This window comes from Nasonia vitripennis, chromosome 1 (assembly GCF_009193385.2).
Source record: "Nasonia vitripennis strain AsymCx chromosome 1, Nvit_psr_1.1, whole genome shotgun sequence".
Taxonomy (NCBI): domain Eukaryota; kingdom Metazoa; phylum Arthropoda; class Insecta; order Hymenoptera; family Pteromalidae; genus Nasonia; species Nasonia vitripennis.
Genome location: NC_045757.1, coordinates 17,927,281 through 17,944,386, shown reverse-complemented (window position 1 = coordinate 17,944,386; position 17,106 = coordinate 17,927,281). Strand labels below are relative to the sequence as shown.

At 49.9% G+C, this 17,106-nt stretch overlaps 1 protein-coding gene across 3 annotated transcripts in view; it reads right to left on the bottom strand.

Annotated features, from left to right (window-relative positions):
* Window positions 1-17,106, bottom strand: part of LOC100115632 (MOXD1 homolog 2) — a 432,542-nt gene that overhangs the window by 28,311 nt on the left and 387,125 nt on the right. For all 3 annotated transcript variants that reach the window (XM_032595855.1, XM_016990123.2, XM_001600248.6), the window contains one exon: window positions 13,088-13,237. In XM_032595855.1, the coding sequence (XP_032451746.1) occupies window positions 13,088-13,237 (150 nt within the window). The remainder of the gene's footprint in view (window positions 1-13,087; window positions 13,238-17,106) is intronic.

Genomic DNA, 17,106 nt, shown 5'->3' with positions numbered 1-17,106 from the left:
CACCAGACGAGCTCCTTTTACAACGCGCGCCTTTCGCAATCTGCCGCTCTCGGATTGTAATATATAGCGTATAATACGCACAGTACACGCATTGCGGATCGGAAATTCCGCGGCAAGAAACGCACCGATGTATCAATTCGTTCTCCGAATGATTGGACGTGGGCGAAGCCGCGGCGCCGTGTTTCCTTTCTCTTTGAGACGGCGCGGCATTTTTCCAGCGCACACGTAGGCGACGCTTTTATTGAGACACGCCTGCGATCTTTCTTAATAGAGACGAGACTCGCGTGCTATAGAGAGAGAGAAGGAGAGAATAACAGACGCCAGCGCTCGCCTTTATAATCGGCGCTAATGCAAGCGCTGCGCGTGTGCCGTTGCGCAAAGCCGATTATGCAGCTTTTTTGCCGAGAAAATAACGCTGTTTCCATGCATCCTGCAACACTATCCAACCCGCCGGCGAAGAATCTCGGCGTCACTCGACTCGAAGTCCCTGCGATATGCGCATACGTTTTTTTGTGCGTATCGAGAGCGTGAAAAAAGCCGACGCTATGGACATTTTTTACATCTCCCGCTTTGATATTCATGAACTCCGACGCGTACGTATCGCCTCTGGCCATTGATCGCGTAATCGAATTCCTCTCATCCCTCGTAACGATCCCCCGCGGAACATCGGGAATTCCCCCTGCCCCCTCTGGAAAACTTATGAATTCAGCGGCGTCTCCGTATGCATATCGGCTAAATTTTTTCGCGAGCTGCACGCACGCGCGGCAAAAAGGAGGATCGCGCAAAATGACATGTCATCTGAAAAGGAGATGCTGCGCAGCGCGGAAGCGAGAGAGAGAGAGAGAGAGAGAGAGAGAGAGAGAGAGAGAGAGAGAGAGAGAGATAGAGAGAGAGCCGAGAATGCAATATGCAAGTTGGCTTCTTCTCCGCGAGCGAGCGAGAGAGAAGCTCGATGGCAATCGGTGTCCCATTTTCCCGCGTCTTTTCCCCGATACGCTTCTCGATTTGTGCGCCTGTACGTGAGAGCGCCGGCGATCGACGTAACGGATATCCTGCTGCTGCTGCAGACTGCGTTTTTCCAGATCTTCTTTTTCGGAGTGCTGCTGCTTTTTTACGTGATCTTTCGCTATATGCACTGGCACCGATATGCTGATGCGAACGCTGAGTTTATGTATACGTATACGCGTATCGCGAACAGAGGTCGTCTCCTCGCAATTAATACCGTTGTGCGCTATTTGGTGATGCGCGAGCGTATTTTCCGGTTTAATGCATCCGACGTGTAATTAAATTTTATTTGAACTGCCAGCGATCGCGTTGTATTGCTTTTCTCTCCTCATAAGGGATATTTCGTCAAAGTACGAAGGCTCGCTATAATGCAAAAAGCTATACGTGAATCCATATCGCTGATCAAACATGATGCAGCAGTAATGATTCCGACGGAAACGTTTCAATATCGCGCTTTGTCGATGCGCACACGGCACACGAGTCGCGAATAAAATTCATACGTATCAATCACGATCAAACGCAGTTAAAAAAACCGAGAAAATTTTGATTCGCCTCCGTTCGCGTCCTTGGTATTAAATTCATTCCCCTGTGGTTACAGCTATTTTAAAGTCTAATTTATCGGAAAAAACGCGGTGCAGCATTCATACTCGCCCTAAAAATAAGCAGCGTACACGCGTGCGGCGGTACGCAGGCATATACGTATGCGCATGCCTCGATTGCCGAATACAATGGAACAATGATCTCGCGGGGTAGTATACGCATTTAATGCCGCGCAGTAGCCGTTGAATTTTCAGCAAAACGACGACAAAGAGCTGTGTGCGCTCCTCACTTTCGCTTCGGCCGCGGTCAGGTTTTTGCCTTCGTGGCTCTCGCGATGCTTATAGATAAAGGATGCGCATAAGTTGAGTGGCGATGTGTACTGTGTAGTCGACGCCGCAGCGCTTTGGCGGGCCTTTGAACGGAGAGAACATATTCTCTCTTTCAGCGATTTTTGTCTACTCGGTTTCGTTTAGTTTCAAGCATATTTATACAGTATAGAAGGACAAGAGATATTCGACGGATTTACGAGCAATAAATCTAGCAGCGCAATTACGCGATTAATCGCGAGTTTTTTTGCGACTTCGATCCGACCTCGTTCGGACGCAGAGGTGACGCTTTTTTTGAAAACGAATAAATAATGTATTAATGGCTCGCGAGCTGCAGGAATGCGCGTATTTTTGCTCGTTCTTATATCTAAATAATTACGCAAGTTCTTACACGCGCAACGCCTCCGTGCTTCGATGAAGAATTAAAGAGCACGATTGCATTCGTCTTTAAATGTTTAATTTGCCACACCAGTCTATATTTAAAGTTACCGACACAATTAAAGTAGGATTCGCGGCGCCGCGCTATGTTTACCGCGCGATATCCCCGGAAGCGTCGTCTATATTTCCGAGAGCGGCGTTGAAAATAGAACAAATCACATCCTTATGTATACCTGATATTTATAATCGCGCGCTCTTTTCTTTTTATATACTTATATACACAACCGGCTGCCACGAGAGTCGAGCTGCAGCAATTACTTGGTATTCATAGCCGCGTCATAAATACATTAACAAGTTCACGGCTTTCGCATCGGCGGCGTATTATGCCTCCGGCGCAATCGTCGGGTGTATGGAGAAAATAAGAGAGAAAGATCGCAGATAAAGAAAATCAATATAAATCAGTTGGATACGCACGCGACAACGGCAATATTCGAGGATGAACGGAGGAAATTTGCCGAGCAGTGTCTACATGTATAGCTTCAGCATCAGCAGGCCCGCGGTATTCATCATTTTAATAGGAAACTCCGGGGCTCGTTCTCTCTCGCAACTTGTGCCATACGACAAGAAAGTCATTCCCCAAGTGACTATAAGAAACTGTCAGAAGCAAAGGATTCGCCTCTCTGCAGCAGCGCGCTCAGGTATATATACATATATATGTATATATACACACATATATATATAGAAGGGAGAGAAAGCAACTTGGGCGAAGAAGTAGTAGCAATAGTAGGTATATAAGAAAAAAGCCAGTAGCAAGAGTAGTCGCGGGGCTGGGCAAAAGAGAAATGAAGACTCGGAGATCAGTTCCGTCTCGGAGCTCGGAATTCACTCGGGCTCTCCTATCGTATCGATGCTCGCTCGGCGGCGGCCCTCATCCTACTCCCTTGTCGCAACTTCTCGCGGCAGTGGCGGCCAAGTTTCTCGATTTTCCGAGTCTACGGCAATCTCGACGACAGAGCCGCCGCTGTCCTTGGCGACTTCAGAGGCGTATTTCCGCGAGCCAGAGCGAAGTTAAAAGAAGCCGTAATCCCGAGCAAATATCCCCAGGAATCGCCGACGGTTTAACTAACTTACCGACGCTGCCGCCGCGCGACGACGAGCCTTTTTTTCCTCTCTGTACGCGGGAATTCCACGATGGCGTTTTTTATCTTATTCGATCCTGTAACATTAAAACATACTCGCCGAGCTATAAAAGAGGCGATAAACCGCTTTCGCGCGAAGTTGAGAGCGATCGAGTTGTGTCTCTGTTTATCTCTATATCGAAAAGTTCCGCAAGCGCTGTACACACCCCCCATTCAACTAAAACAATGAGAGACTCGCATCTCCTATCTCGTGTTCCGTGTATAAGCGCGGAAATTAAGCTTCGACGAGGCGAAAACAAAACGAGAGCTCGAAAGTTTGCACGCCAGCGGAAAATATAGCCAACTTTTGCCACGCGTCCGCGCACGCGTTTCGACGAACAATTTCGCCAGTCAATTTATGCCCTAAGCCTCTCGCGCGCGCAGGCGAGGGACAAACGAGGAGGAGCCGCGCGCGCGCGGCAAGGTCTAACAGCATTAATGCGCGCCGAGCGCGCTGTTATAACTATTCGCGAAGTTATTAGCATACATTTTACATGGCAAAAAGCAGCGGCGCGACGGAGCTGCGCGATGACCATCGGAAAGTCGTAACGTGATTTTCTTTAGCGCGCGCACGAGCCTCATGAATAATAAGAATGTATAGGGGAGCTGCGGCTGTCAAAGTGAAATTAACCGATTCAAAATTCAAATTTTTCGATTTCCCTGGGCTACCGCGCACGCATCTCGCAGTTGCAGTACCAAGCTCCGCGTCAAATTCGAATTTGAGCGTTATTAAAGCCGCGTTACGCCGCAATTTCCGCGGGGCTTAGCTCGAGCTTATGCACGTAAAGAGAGAGAGAGAGAGAAAATGCCACCCATAGACCCTCCACGGCGATGCTAATCCTCGAGTAATAAGAGACTCGCGTAATTTCTACGCGATTCGGTAGAAAGTTTCAATCGAGCGCAACAATTCCGATGCACAAAAGACATTCTCTCGAGAGCGCTCGCACTCGACGCTCAACGAGCGCACAAAGAAGCGCGCTGATTCTGAAGAAGGATAGCCGCGAAGACATAATTGACGCGTTACGAGCTCTTCCCCGGCCGTTAACGAGGTTACAATTACACACGCCATAGGCCCGGCTATTAAGCGGCGAAAGTAGCGCCGACGGACACTGCATCACCGCGGCAGCTCTCTGCGACGAATGGCGGGGAAGCTTGTGAAGGCGCCAATTAAAAATAGACGCGCGCTCGGCAGTGTGCGCGATGTGTGTCGCTCGTATGTGCTTTATTAGCGACATTCTCCTCGGCGAAAGGGGAAGAGAAATTCTCGAAGGATGTTTACGCGTATTGCTCGTCCCTTCGCCCCGCCCACGCGTCCCTCGTCGCTATTTACTCGTTCGCGAATTAGTCTCCCGAAATCTGGGTGGTCCGCGTCACCGGCGAAGGAGGAAGAAGAGGATGACGGCGCGGTGCGCAAAAAAGTGCAACATCTGCGCCCTTCTCTTATACATACACGCGAGCGCGAACACCAGTCATCTCTCGGCGTTGCGGAACAAATTATCTCGCGCGCCGGGACCGATGCGCACGGAGTCGCGAGATTATTTATAGAGAGGAGTTTCGAGCACGTGTGCAGAGATGCTCACGTACGTATCGATAAGTGCGTTGCCGGCTGACGGTTTATCATTTTATACTTACACAGTTCGGAAATTCGATCTGGGTGCGCAGTGCGTATCAATTAAAATTCTCGCTTCGCCGCTTCCGCTGCTCTCGCGCGGTATCATTATCGGCCGTGTCGTATAATTAAAAAATTGTCGCCCGACGCTTTAATTAACATCGCATACGCAGTGCCGAGCGAGAGATTAACGCAGCGTATTTCCAACGCAGCTCAAAATAAGAGCGAGCCAAGGCAAAATTGTAAATTAAACTCACAGTCGCGCGGCAGCTTTCTCATCTCGCTCTATAATGAGAGTTTGGTTCTTGGATATGCTTACCTGCAACAGAGAAGAGAAGAAATAATTATAAGTACTACTCGTCATACGTATAAATATACGAGGCCCGTAGAAACACGCGCAGCGGATGAAAAAATATTTCAAGCTGTCACGCCACTTCCTCTCCGCGGGCTCGCCTATATTTTATACACGCGAAGCACACTTACGCGGCTCTCGAACGGCTCTAATAATAATGATTAATCAACGAGTTAAATATCGGGGCGCCTGCGAGGAGGGAGAGAGAGAAAGAGAAAGATATACCGCCTCTTGCCGGAGTGCGCTTGAGCCGAGTCGCATTACGGTCCGGGCCCTGCACGAAACTGCTCCGGCTAATCGGATAATAAATATTAAGATTTCAATCGGCGAAATGGGCTGCAGCCCCTAAGGTAGGCGATAAAAAGGCAAACAACCCGGACTTTTAATTAAAAATTTCTCGGAAATCCTTGCGCTCGGTATATATAGGTATATCATACAGCTCCGAAGAAAGAAGTAAACACTGGCTCGGATAATCGCTCGGCGCGTGCATTCACGCGCAATTCTAAATTGCGAGTGTGTCGGTATTTTTTCCTTCGATATAATATCAAATAAAATTAGCGGGATCCGACGCCGACGGAATTTAATTACTCGATCGCGGCTCGCTCGCAACTTCTGATTTACGAGCAATGTAAACTGTTAGCTAGCACGACACCTGCGTGTAAATATGAAAAAGCACTCGCTCTCTCCGAACACCTCTGCGTAGAACTGCACGCTGAAAATCGTACTGCTCGAATAACCAGCGCAGGGTCGTAAACCCATGGGAGGAGTAGGCGCGCTTCTCCCGCGCATGTGAAAAATAGCCTCGCGGGGAGATCGCATGCGTCGCGGCCCTTTTCGCCGCGTCTTTCGTCGCGGCCTCGTTTTTCCCGAGCGCGCTAAATACGATGACTTCGGCTTTGCATTAGCTTTGTATTTCGTATGCCGGCGGGCGCTGATTTGCATGTCTGACAAAGCGGTGGGCGCGCGAGCGCGCGATGGATGAAATTGCGCCTGCGCAGCGTGTAGCCCAATTTTCGAGATTTCGCGGCGCTATGCTATACTGCTGGTAGCCGGTTAAGTAGACCGAGCGAGAGGGCGATAATCGATCGGAAGGGGCGTGGGCGAGAAGTCGTTCACGGTGTCAAGATCCTTAAGAGCTTTTGGCACGCACGAGCTCTACTCGCGCGCATACGTGCGCGTGTCGCGATTAATCATTATACACGAATTAGGCGCGGGTGACGAGGAGAAAATTGGAAATGATGCGCGCTGCTGCAGTGATGCAGGGGAAAACAAACGCAAAGCTCGGAAGTTGACTGCAAGACGTGGCAGGTATTATAAAGAGCGCACTTGGATGGGAGTAAGGAGACGCAGTATAAAGAGAACGCCGGCGATTTCTCGGTGTATACGGCGCAGCGAAGTAGCACTAGTAGTTCACCGGATTTACGGTGGACAGTTAACCAGAGACGCGCAATATTGTGTCCCGGCCGTCCGGCAAACTTTGATTAAATCTTCGCGGACTTTTTACGAGGAGGCTACAAGCTGCGCGCCGACTTTATCATCGCGATCGTGGCTGCTACGAAAACCTCTGGGAAACAGCCCAGTGTGTGTGTGTGTATGTGTAGTTGGACCCGTAGTTTTCGGAACTAGCCTGGCTAGCCGGATCTCGTTGTAAAAGAAGTCTCCGCCGCCTTAATTATACATATAGGATTTTCGCATTTGACACTGTCGTAAAGACGTGGCCGAAAGCGTACGCTGTTAATCCTTTTATTTCCCTCCGAGAGTCATGCTCGCGGTTTACTAAAGCTTCTCTCAGCCGCGTTAACCGATTGGATAGTAATCGTGGAACTATATAAACCGTGCCCGCGTGAGCGTATATTAAATAATTGAAATTCCCGCTTTAACAGGCCATTCAACCTCTTTGGCATTGATTCAAACTCTCTTTCGAATATATAGAGAAAGCCTGGATATCTCCGTCCTCATAGCCCCGCCGCATCCGTCGGCGACCACCAGCGCGCATTTGAAATTCGAATTCCTCAATCGCTCGGGCGCCAATAAGTTTCGTACGCGATATAACGGCTCGAATTCGATTTTCCCTTTATGCGAGTCCGAGCTGCACACAGTGGGCCCCCTGGCTACACGTGCAGGAACCAGGTCAACCAGCCAATCGTCGGAGGCAGCAGCCGCGCACACGCGTGTGTGCAGGAACGTCGCCTCTCGTACGCGAAAGCTTTTCGGAGAAGTCTTTTCTTTGGCCTTCTTTCTATATACGTCCCCGTACGTACTTCGGCAGCTCGTTCCGGGGCTTGCTCGCGGGTGAAATGGGCTTTTCTTCGCGAGCGTATATGAAGGCATTTTCGAGGCGATCTCCTATGCTTGCGTGTTTCGCCGAGGGAAATGAAAAGAGAATCGGAGCTTTTTATGGAGAACGCTCTTGTTTTCTTACAAATAAATCTGTCCGGAGTTTCCATGTCGATTAGAAGACGGTTCAGTCGTTGGTTTTTCCATAGAATTTCAGCGAGCAATGAGGTAAAAATCGTAAAAATCGTCGTACAGCCGTTAATGGATTAATTGTGTTCGGAGTGAGTGCATCTGCAGGCGAAGGCCTCGCCGAGTGTATCTTAGCCGAACAACGAGGGAAAGAAAAGGATTGTGTGTACGGCAGTAGGAGCCGGCCTTTTCTCCTTACACAGCGAGCGAAGAGCTGCTGCTGCTACTGTTCGCGAGCCGAGTACCCACTATTTCACCGTTTTCCTTCTTGTTTTGCAGGCTCTCTCGCTTTCGTTTGGCCGACTGCAGCAGCAGCACACAGTATCCACTGGGGGGATGCGAGAAGAAGGAAGCACTTCCGACGCCCGCGCGCGCACACACACGTATATATAAAGTCCTACAAAATGGAATCTTTCCTTCGATTCCTTTTCGAGGAGAGCGCACTACCGCTGCTGCAGACCTATTCAAGGAGGCGCTTTTACTTTGTATCGCGTGTCTTCAAATGCCCGCAAATCTTCTGCCCGAGAGAGAGAGACTCTAGTTTGAGCTCGCACTCGAGCCGCACGAGGACTCGCCCGTCGAGAGAGACGTGCGGAGGAAGAGAGGACTCTTTTGTCTCCAATGACATTTTTATCGGCCCGCAAGCTTCTCTGACTTTGACTGTGTGCCGTATACTAGCTATACCTGCGTGTATAGGTATACAAAAGGCCGGCGACTGCACTTCTCGTAAATCAAATAACGCTTTACCGTCAGAAGCAAGATTTTGGTCCTTTCAAGAGCTGTGTGCAAGCCTGCTCTATTTTCTGTACTTTGCTGTGCGAGAAACCGCCGGATGAGTCATATGCTGTATATAGTAAAAAAGTTTTTGAAATAAAAAAAAACTGCAGCTTCGTCGCACCTTGCATCGGCGTCGCTACGAATATACCCTCTCTCTTTCGCGGTCACTTGCATATTAATAGAGCGACGCTCGCAGTCACGCAATATTAACGTCCGATAGAGGCGCGCGCCAGCCCGTAAACGGGTTAGGCGGGCGGAGAGAGAAGCCGCGCTTAATTTGACGTTCATTCGATTAATCCGCCGCAGTCGTCGGCTCGAATAACAATGAGGCCCTAATATTACCTATACTTTCTACACTTTTCCGAATTTCCCCTGTAAAATTCATTGACTAATATAAGAGGCCTCAATTTGATATACTTCACGGTACTATAATCAAGATTACCAGACGAGGCGTAAAAGCGACTGCATCGCGGAACCCTTGCCCGCCGCCGGAATATTTTCGGTCTTAACCAACTGGATCTCTCCTGGGATTATAACGGCTGACTGGATACAGGGCCGCCGAAAAAGGCACCGGAGACCGAAAAAAGCCGGCAGTCAGCGAACTGCACTCGTCTATTTGACGCGTAACTGACGGCTGTCTCTAGGAAGACACGTCAGAGCAGCCGCCGCCTTCGAGAGCTACGTCGAAGAATAAGAGAGAGAGATAGAGAGAGAGAGAGAGAGAGAGAGAGAGAGAGAGAGAGAGAGAGAGAGAGAGAGAGCGAAGCGAGCTACAACCTATAGTGGATATAGAGAGCTGTCTAAGCTGCCGGGTAAGCGCGAAATTTTCAGAGCGTTGGATGGAGGCGTAAGCGCGTGGATTTAAGATCGTCGACGCCAGGTGACAGAGAATCGCTTCTTGACGTTTCGCTCTTACCTGACGTATCGGTAAGAGACAAGTTTTTTATTCATGCTCAGACTCCCATTTATTTCCGCGGCGTGTTTAAGCCGCGCGCTTCATTATAATTCCGCGGGGACAAGAGCCGAGCAAAAAGCCCGTAATAATCTATTCCGGCGCGCGTCCTTCTTATATTTCATTAAACCGCTCTCTTAGCCTGGAAAAACGACGAGTCGAGGAATTCGCCCGCTCGACCTCGCACACACACACACACACTGGCATCCAGTGCTCCCCCTTTCTCAGCGTTCGATCGATCGCCGATCGATCTATTACTCCTCGATTTTGCATGCACCTGTAATTAAGCGATATCCGTTCGCGCGGCTGTATATGCAAAAAAGAACTGACGTCGCACGCTCAACGTCTCTTTTCCCCCGACTGCTGCCGTTGGCGACTCACGTCCGCCGCACATAGTACTCCGTACTCTTTCGCCTAATTCTCGCGCGGGTGTTTTTTTATTCCGCAGTGAGATCGGTGCTTTTTATACACCGGGAGTGTGTGTATGGAAGAGAGAGGGAGGGCTTTTGTCTCTCGTTTATCGTCTGTTGCGGCTACTCTTGCGAGACTGGCCGGGCAGAGACCACAATCAGGAAAATTGCTTTGGGAGTGCTGAGTATCCACACACAGCCGGGATTTTATTTATCGGAGTATATGGTCTCGAGTTCTTTTTTAGGGGCCACGGCACACGGATCGATGATTTAGACTGATTGCTGCGGAGATATTGGTTTCGTTATACGAGATATGGCCGATTGTTTTTACGCGCACGTCAATCGGAACGCCTCTGCTCGTGCGTACATATATCTATAGCTACGTACATACAGACGAGAGATTTTTTCAATAAGTTTTACGACGCTTTGGGATATACTTTCTCGAATTGCCTCTCTCTGCCTATATATCGAAACGCATCGATTTCGCGCTTTCATTAATATTTCCACTCGCACACGCGCGCGCGTGGGTACGAAGCCTCCTTCAATCTATACTGATTCGCATCTAGACAATGGCCCTAAGTACACTCGATCAAACTTGGGCAAACGCGCGTCAGCGGCTCACGCGAGTTTTCGCGCGCGGGAAAAGCAGCCACGTACGCGCGTTATACTCTACCACCACCGCAAGCGACGATCCTATCTTCGGTGGCATACACAGAGCGTGTATGTGTAGCCTGTGCGGAGGATCTCGCGGAAGCGGCCCGCGCGCGCAGATGCGTCGGGACTGATAGTCCTCGTAACGCGCGCCGCGCGAGGAGGAGAGGCGATATACCTCACACGCGATCTGATCGCAATCGACGAGGAGGAGGGCAGCCACCGCCGTCGACCAATGGGGAGGTGCGACGAGCCGCAGCAAATTTAAAGTCCTACTCCTGGACGAGAGGGAGGAACCCTGAGTTTAGGGCTTGTCGGAGGGAGGGACGAGTCGTTTGTTTTCAACCTACGTACGTACGTACACGTACGCGGCAGACGAGTTGCGAATTTCACCTCGATTTTTTTCAAGCCTTGTAAACCGCTCGCACTGAAAAATATCTAATATCCTGCTTGACGAATAACCGAGCTTTTTTACGAGGCAGAAGAAAAAAACTCGGATGAAATCTCGAGCGATGAGCCCGCGTCGATCCCCTTATCCTCTGAAAACTCTCTTTCTCTCGCCTTTGACGATCTTCGGCTCTCGCCACCCCCGCTACCGGCATTCAAAGAGCTCTGCACTTTATAGACCTCGGTGGTAGAGAGAGTGAGGGAGAAGGGATGTCTCGACAAAAGACCGTCAGACAGGGCGGACGGCGCCGGCGGCGGCAGCAGTGGCGTCGCGATGGGCGCCGCCGCGCAGTAATAAGTATGAGATTCACTTTGCTAAATGAAAGTGCAGCGCGAGCTCCTTTCACCCCTTTGCCCAGTCGGACACGCCACAAAGAGACGCGCGCGCGGAAGCAGTGCGGCCGGCGAGCTCTCAAAGCTCGAAAGGGGGAGAGGGCTATATGTGTGCGCTCATATATGTTAGTGGGTTAGGATCACAGGGTTTCGAATTTTCATGGATTTACGCGTCGGGGTTCCGCGAGGGAAATATTACTGCGCTTCGAGAGAGGCAAATACGAGCCGCGAAAAATCCGAGTAGGCGAGAGGTGCTAAGGCAGCGAGAGTCGCTCTCTGCCTCTCGGCTCGGCTCTTTACGAGGCTTTAATGGCGCGAGATGAGCGGCTCGTAACGTTTTAAGCAAACTATAACATTGCGTAATCTGCACTGCTGCTGCTCCGCTCGGCTGCGGACGCGCCGAGGGAGAGCTTTCTGTCGCGAAAAAAAGAATATCTATATATTAGTGCTACACTGGGGGAGAGGATGGAAAAAAGTATAAGGATCTCGAGAGAGACACATTGGAGTGCACGTATACAGTCTCTGGTGGAAAAAAGAGACGCGGCGTAGGAAAGAAGATCCTGCAGTATAAGCGCGGAAGAAGACGAAGAAAAGGAATCTGCCGGAGAGAGGAGCACCCGAGGCCAGTCGAGTGTGAAAGATCTCCTCGAATGCGAGAAAAAAAAGAGCACCGAGAGAGCGAGGGCCGCATGGAAATGCATATGCAAGGAACGAAAAAAACGAGCACGAACAAGGAGCTCGAGATTTCAGAAAAAAGAAGGAGATACTTAGAAAGTATAAGGGAGAGAGAGAGGGGAGAAGCGTCATGTACATGCCGGCTCGACGCTTCGCTGATTTTTATTGACGCGTAATACCGGCCGACATCGGCCGCGCGCGAGAGCGAACCGGTCGCGTCGGGCAACCGCAGACCCGAAGCAAGAAGAAGAGGAGAGAGAGAGAAAGAGAAGAAGCGTATTTGCTCCGAGAATAACGAGATAACGAACGGTAGCCGGTAGCATAAGAGGAACGACGTCCTGTTAGTAAGAAGGAGAGAGGCAAGCGATGTAGAAGAGGAGGAGCAGGTAGGTGTGTATATCGTACAGCGAGGGGCGACAATAAGAAGTTGCGGAATGGAAATTCCTCGAATTTCCCGTGTGTCGATGACTCGCGAAATACATAATTACCGAGTAGTCCACGATTCTACGGCTTCTTTCTCCGTTTTGTTTTCTTTTTTACCGCTTCTTTCCAGCGCACTGCAGGGGCTCCCGGGAGTTTCTTTTTTTTTCGCTGTATGTATATACTTCTCAGGCATGAAGTTAATTGCGTTCCCTCCCGGGATGCGCGGAATTGAGCCATTGTTCTCGCGCTGGGATTCGTTGACAATTTCATGCGAGAGCCCTGCGGTCCGCTCGAAACGTCAACGCACAAAGGAAAAGCTGCTCGCAGTCAAGCTATGTAAAGAGGAATAAACATATATCTGGGTCAGGCTTTTTATATGCACGAAATATAATTATGACGGGACGGTGACGAAAGCGACAAGTCGATCTGTTGCACTTAGCGCGCGTATAATGCACTTTCACTCGGGCGATGGAAATTTAATTAAGTTTTTAAGGGACCGCTGTGAGGTGTATGTATTATATTATGCTGTATACAGGGCCGATCGTTAATCGTCAAAGTGATTCACCGTAATTTTGAGGTCCCGGGGATCGCAGGTGTCGTAGCGTCGATTGAACCGTAGCACGGTGTGCGTCTTATTCTCGTAACCAGACTGCAAATGGTAATCCTGACTCGAGTCCATCTGCGGCTCGCGGTTGACACCTTTCACATGCCGGTCCTGCAAAAAATAATATAAGGAATCTCATTAGTTTGATTTTCTTCTGGTGAACTGTTTACGGCTATATATGAGGGGTATTGGGCAATGGCAATGCAGGTTATGCGTTTGCTCATTAACCACCGGATTGCAAGGTGAAATTCGCAGAACCGAATAATATATTGCTCGCTTCTCGATTAATCGAATTCAATTTCTAATCCACGCGTTTCCGACGTGGTTCTCCCGTCACACTTAGCACACTTTGAATGGGCGATTATCGCGCGGCAAATCATCGAGGTGCTGAATTAATAGTTCTCAGCGCGAACGTCAATCAACATCGTCGAGACATCGAGCCGGAGTGTGTGAAAGTTTCTCTCTCTCTCTCTCTCTCTCTCTCTCTCTCTCTCTCTCTCTCTCTCTCAACGAAACTCGACCCACATGATATCTTATACATTCGACGAGCCAGCCCGTCAAAATCGTTATCCGCTCGAGAAATCTGCTGCTTTTATACACACGAATTTCGAGCAATTATTCAGCTTCTCCGTGTACAGCATATCAGGAAAGGCTCTGTCGATCCACATGCATAAACGAAAGGGCGGAAGCGGTAGCTACAGCGTCGCGTGCCATTCTCGCGACTTTACCCAATTACGCCGAGCGGCAGCGCTGCATTCTCGTCCCGACAAATATTGCAAACCGTCTCCCCGAGCGTCGCACGGCCGTCTCTCCAATGTGTTTACAAGCGAATTATACATCCCCGAGTCTTGCGACTCGCTCGCGCACAAATATAGACTCGGCTCTCTCTCTCTCTCTCTCTCTCTCTTGCACGCGCGCGCGATGTACGCGGCGAAGCGCCATTGATATCGAGCGAGAACTCAATGAAGAGTAATTCCATTCACGAGCGAGCAAGCGAGAGATATATGTAGACATACGAACGGGTGTACACGAACTGGAAATGTAAACGCGCGTCTTGCGCGGACCGACGAGCGGCAGCGCAGCGTGCACGAGGCTGTTAATCAAAACGCCAGCGCGAGAAACGCTCGCGTTGAGATGTTCTTATGTATCGGGGGGATGGATATGTATGTAGCTGCTGCTGCTGCAGCCCGGTATACGCGCGCGGTGTATCGAGTGTCATTCGTTTGCTCGGCCAATGTTTGTAGCCGGTAAATATACGTGTACGCGGCGCGAGCAGAAGAGAGAGAGAGAGAGAGAGAGAGAGAGAGAGAGAGAGAGAGCTGCTACACGCAAGAGTGCTCGGGATTATATTGGATCCCGTGTGCATTTATAAGCTATAAATTTGGCGTAATTGCGATTTGGAAGTATTATTTTTTGCTTTTTGCTCTCACTCTCCCGACGGCTGAATTCAATTGCCGAGATCTCGATATGGCGCGAAAGAGAGAGGGAGTTGATTCATGCCGGTGCTTATTTTATTTGCCGACGTGTACACCGAGAAATTATTAACAAGCCCGGATTGATGTTTCTCCGCGGGATCAAATGACGCGCGTATAAAAAGCGTCGTTTATCCCACGAACTGCCCGCGCCGCGTATAAAATATGGCCGCGTGAAACAGCGATATTAAATTAAACCCCGATTTGGCTTCATTAAGCGCGACGTATACATCGAAACTTAATTAAAAATAATAAACGCGCAGTCGCGCGGGACAGAGGGAGAGAGAGCTGCCTTTGCATAACACATGCACCGCACGCTCGCGTCGAATCGCAAAAACGCATTAAACACACTTGTCTCTTTGTTACCAGAAAGAGAGAGAGAGAGAGAGAGAAAGACAGAGATAGGAGATTTAAGTTCCCCGGCTCGCATTAATGAAGCGGTAACAGATTGGATTAAGCTCGCGCGCGAGTACACCGCGTTAAAAGCGCTGCACAATGCTACATCAATAACGCACTCGACAGCCGTGAGCCGGCGAACATAACGCTCTCCTCTCCCTCTCTCGTTCTCTCATCAGAGCCCGAGCGGAATTAAAGTGATTTAAGCGCAAAAACACCCGAGCTCTTTCCCTGTATAATTCAATGGCGTTGCGGACGTGCGTGCATAAACTCCGGCTATACACACGCTCGCAGAAAAGAATAAGGGTGTAGTACGCCGAGAGGGAGAAAAAAGAAGAAGGGAGGTATCGCTCCCATTTTTCGGGAGCCAATAAACAGGCCAATCAGCGCGCCTCCGAGTCCTCCGTACACGTACGACTCTCTCTCTCACACACACACACACACGCGCGCGCACACACACACACACAAGAACACACACCGCCGGCGTCCCCCTCTTCCCTCCATACACGCCGCCGACATGTGAGTGGTACCTGCATAACGCAGGCTCGCGCCATTGTTCGCCACTGCGCCGGCAACGTGTGGCGAACGAGAAAATGGAGCGCATTATACAGCAGCGCTTCGGCGGCAAGGCCAAGGCGCAGGGAGACAAGAGGAAAAAGGTAGCATAAAGACCACCCCGCGAGGCAAAAAGCCGCTTGGCTTTTGTCGCCTGCATGCTTGAGGAAGTGACATTGTGTATATTGATTTTTTCCGTGGGGAGGGAAGGTAGACCTACCGAGAGGGGGGCGATCGTTTAAAATCGTATATGTATCGTTTTAATTAATCCGCAACCACGAGACGATCCAAAGACGCGTGTATAACAACAAGAGCAGAGAGAAGTCGAGGATTTAATAAACGGAGTCGAGCAATAAGACGCGCGAGAAACGAGAAGCTAAAAATAGAGCGGATAACGAAAATATTCAGTACATGTATGCGCGCTGCGGATAAAGGATAAAATAAATAAAAGGACAAAGCGCCGCTAACACGGGAATGATAAAGAGGAAAATAGTGGAAGCGGCAGCAGCAGCAGCCGAGCAGGGGATATAAATAGAAAAGTAGTTAGAGCGAGCGGGAGGAGGAAAAAAAATTGAACGAGAATGGAGTGAGAGAAGAGAGCGAGAGAGAGAGAGAGGGAGAAAAATAGTCTTTCACGATCACACCTGCGACAAGCTGATCACGCCTGGCCGGACGGCGACGACGTCGACGGGCTATAAGGTGGCAAAGTCCATCGAGCTGCCGATCTTTCTTTTGCCCTCTCGGCGCGTCGCCTTCTTTTTGCACCGGTCCCCGGGGAGAGCAAAAAGAATAATCGAGAGAAAGAAGTATAGGTGCCGCGAAAGGAGAGCGCGCGCGTACACACTACGCGAATAGAGAATGTGATTTCGTAGAATAATTAAGCTTTCCGACCATTCCTCCGCAAATTTCCAAGGCTATTATTAATATGACTAGCTTTATTGCTGCTTTGTATGACTCGCCAGAATATTCGAGGAATGCATCCTGTACGAAATTAGCGCCCCGACGATATGAGATTATATACAGCCCGTACGTGCGCTCTCTTCCTTTTGTAAATCAATGTCGAGAGAGCGAGCGAGACTGCGGGGTATATACTCATTGACACTTTGCGACACGAAAGGCAACACCTCGGGGCAAACCGCAGAGAGAGCGCGAGGTAACAACACCGCAGTGTGTATGCACTGCACGCGTCCGAAAAGCGAGAGAAAAAAGAAACGCGAGCGTCATCGCGTCGGTGCAGCCGCGTGGAATATCACCTTGAGACCAGACGATGAAGGCCACCGCAGGAAAAGGTCTTCTCGGGTCCCTTTTAGTTAGGCAATCCGTATTTTTCGAGGACAAGTTTTTGCTCGCGTCGAGGAGAAGGAGGAGGAGAAGATTCCAGGTCGATCGGCGCGCGATATAATTATCTCTCTCGATGCGTGCCATTGTCGAGTTCTTGTTTGTGCGCGTGTGTGTATGCATGTGTTTGCTCGGCTGGCATAGAGGCGCCTTTATTAAAATTTAATTTCGAGCCCCGGAGTCGGGTGTCAGCGAGTCACGCGCATTTTGTATTTAGCG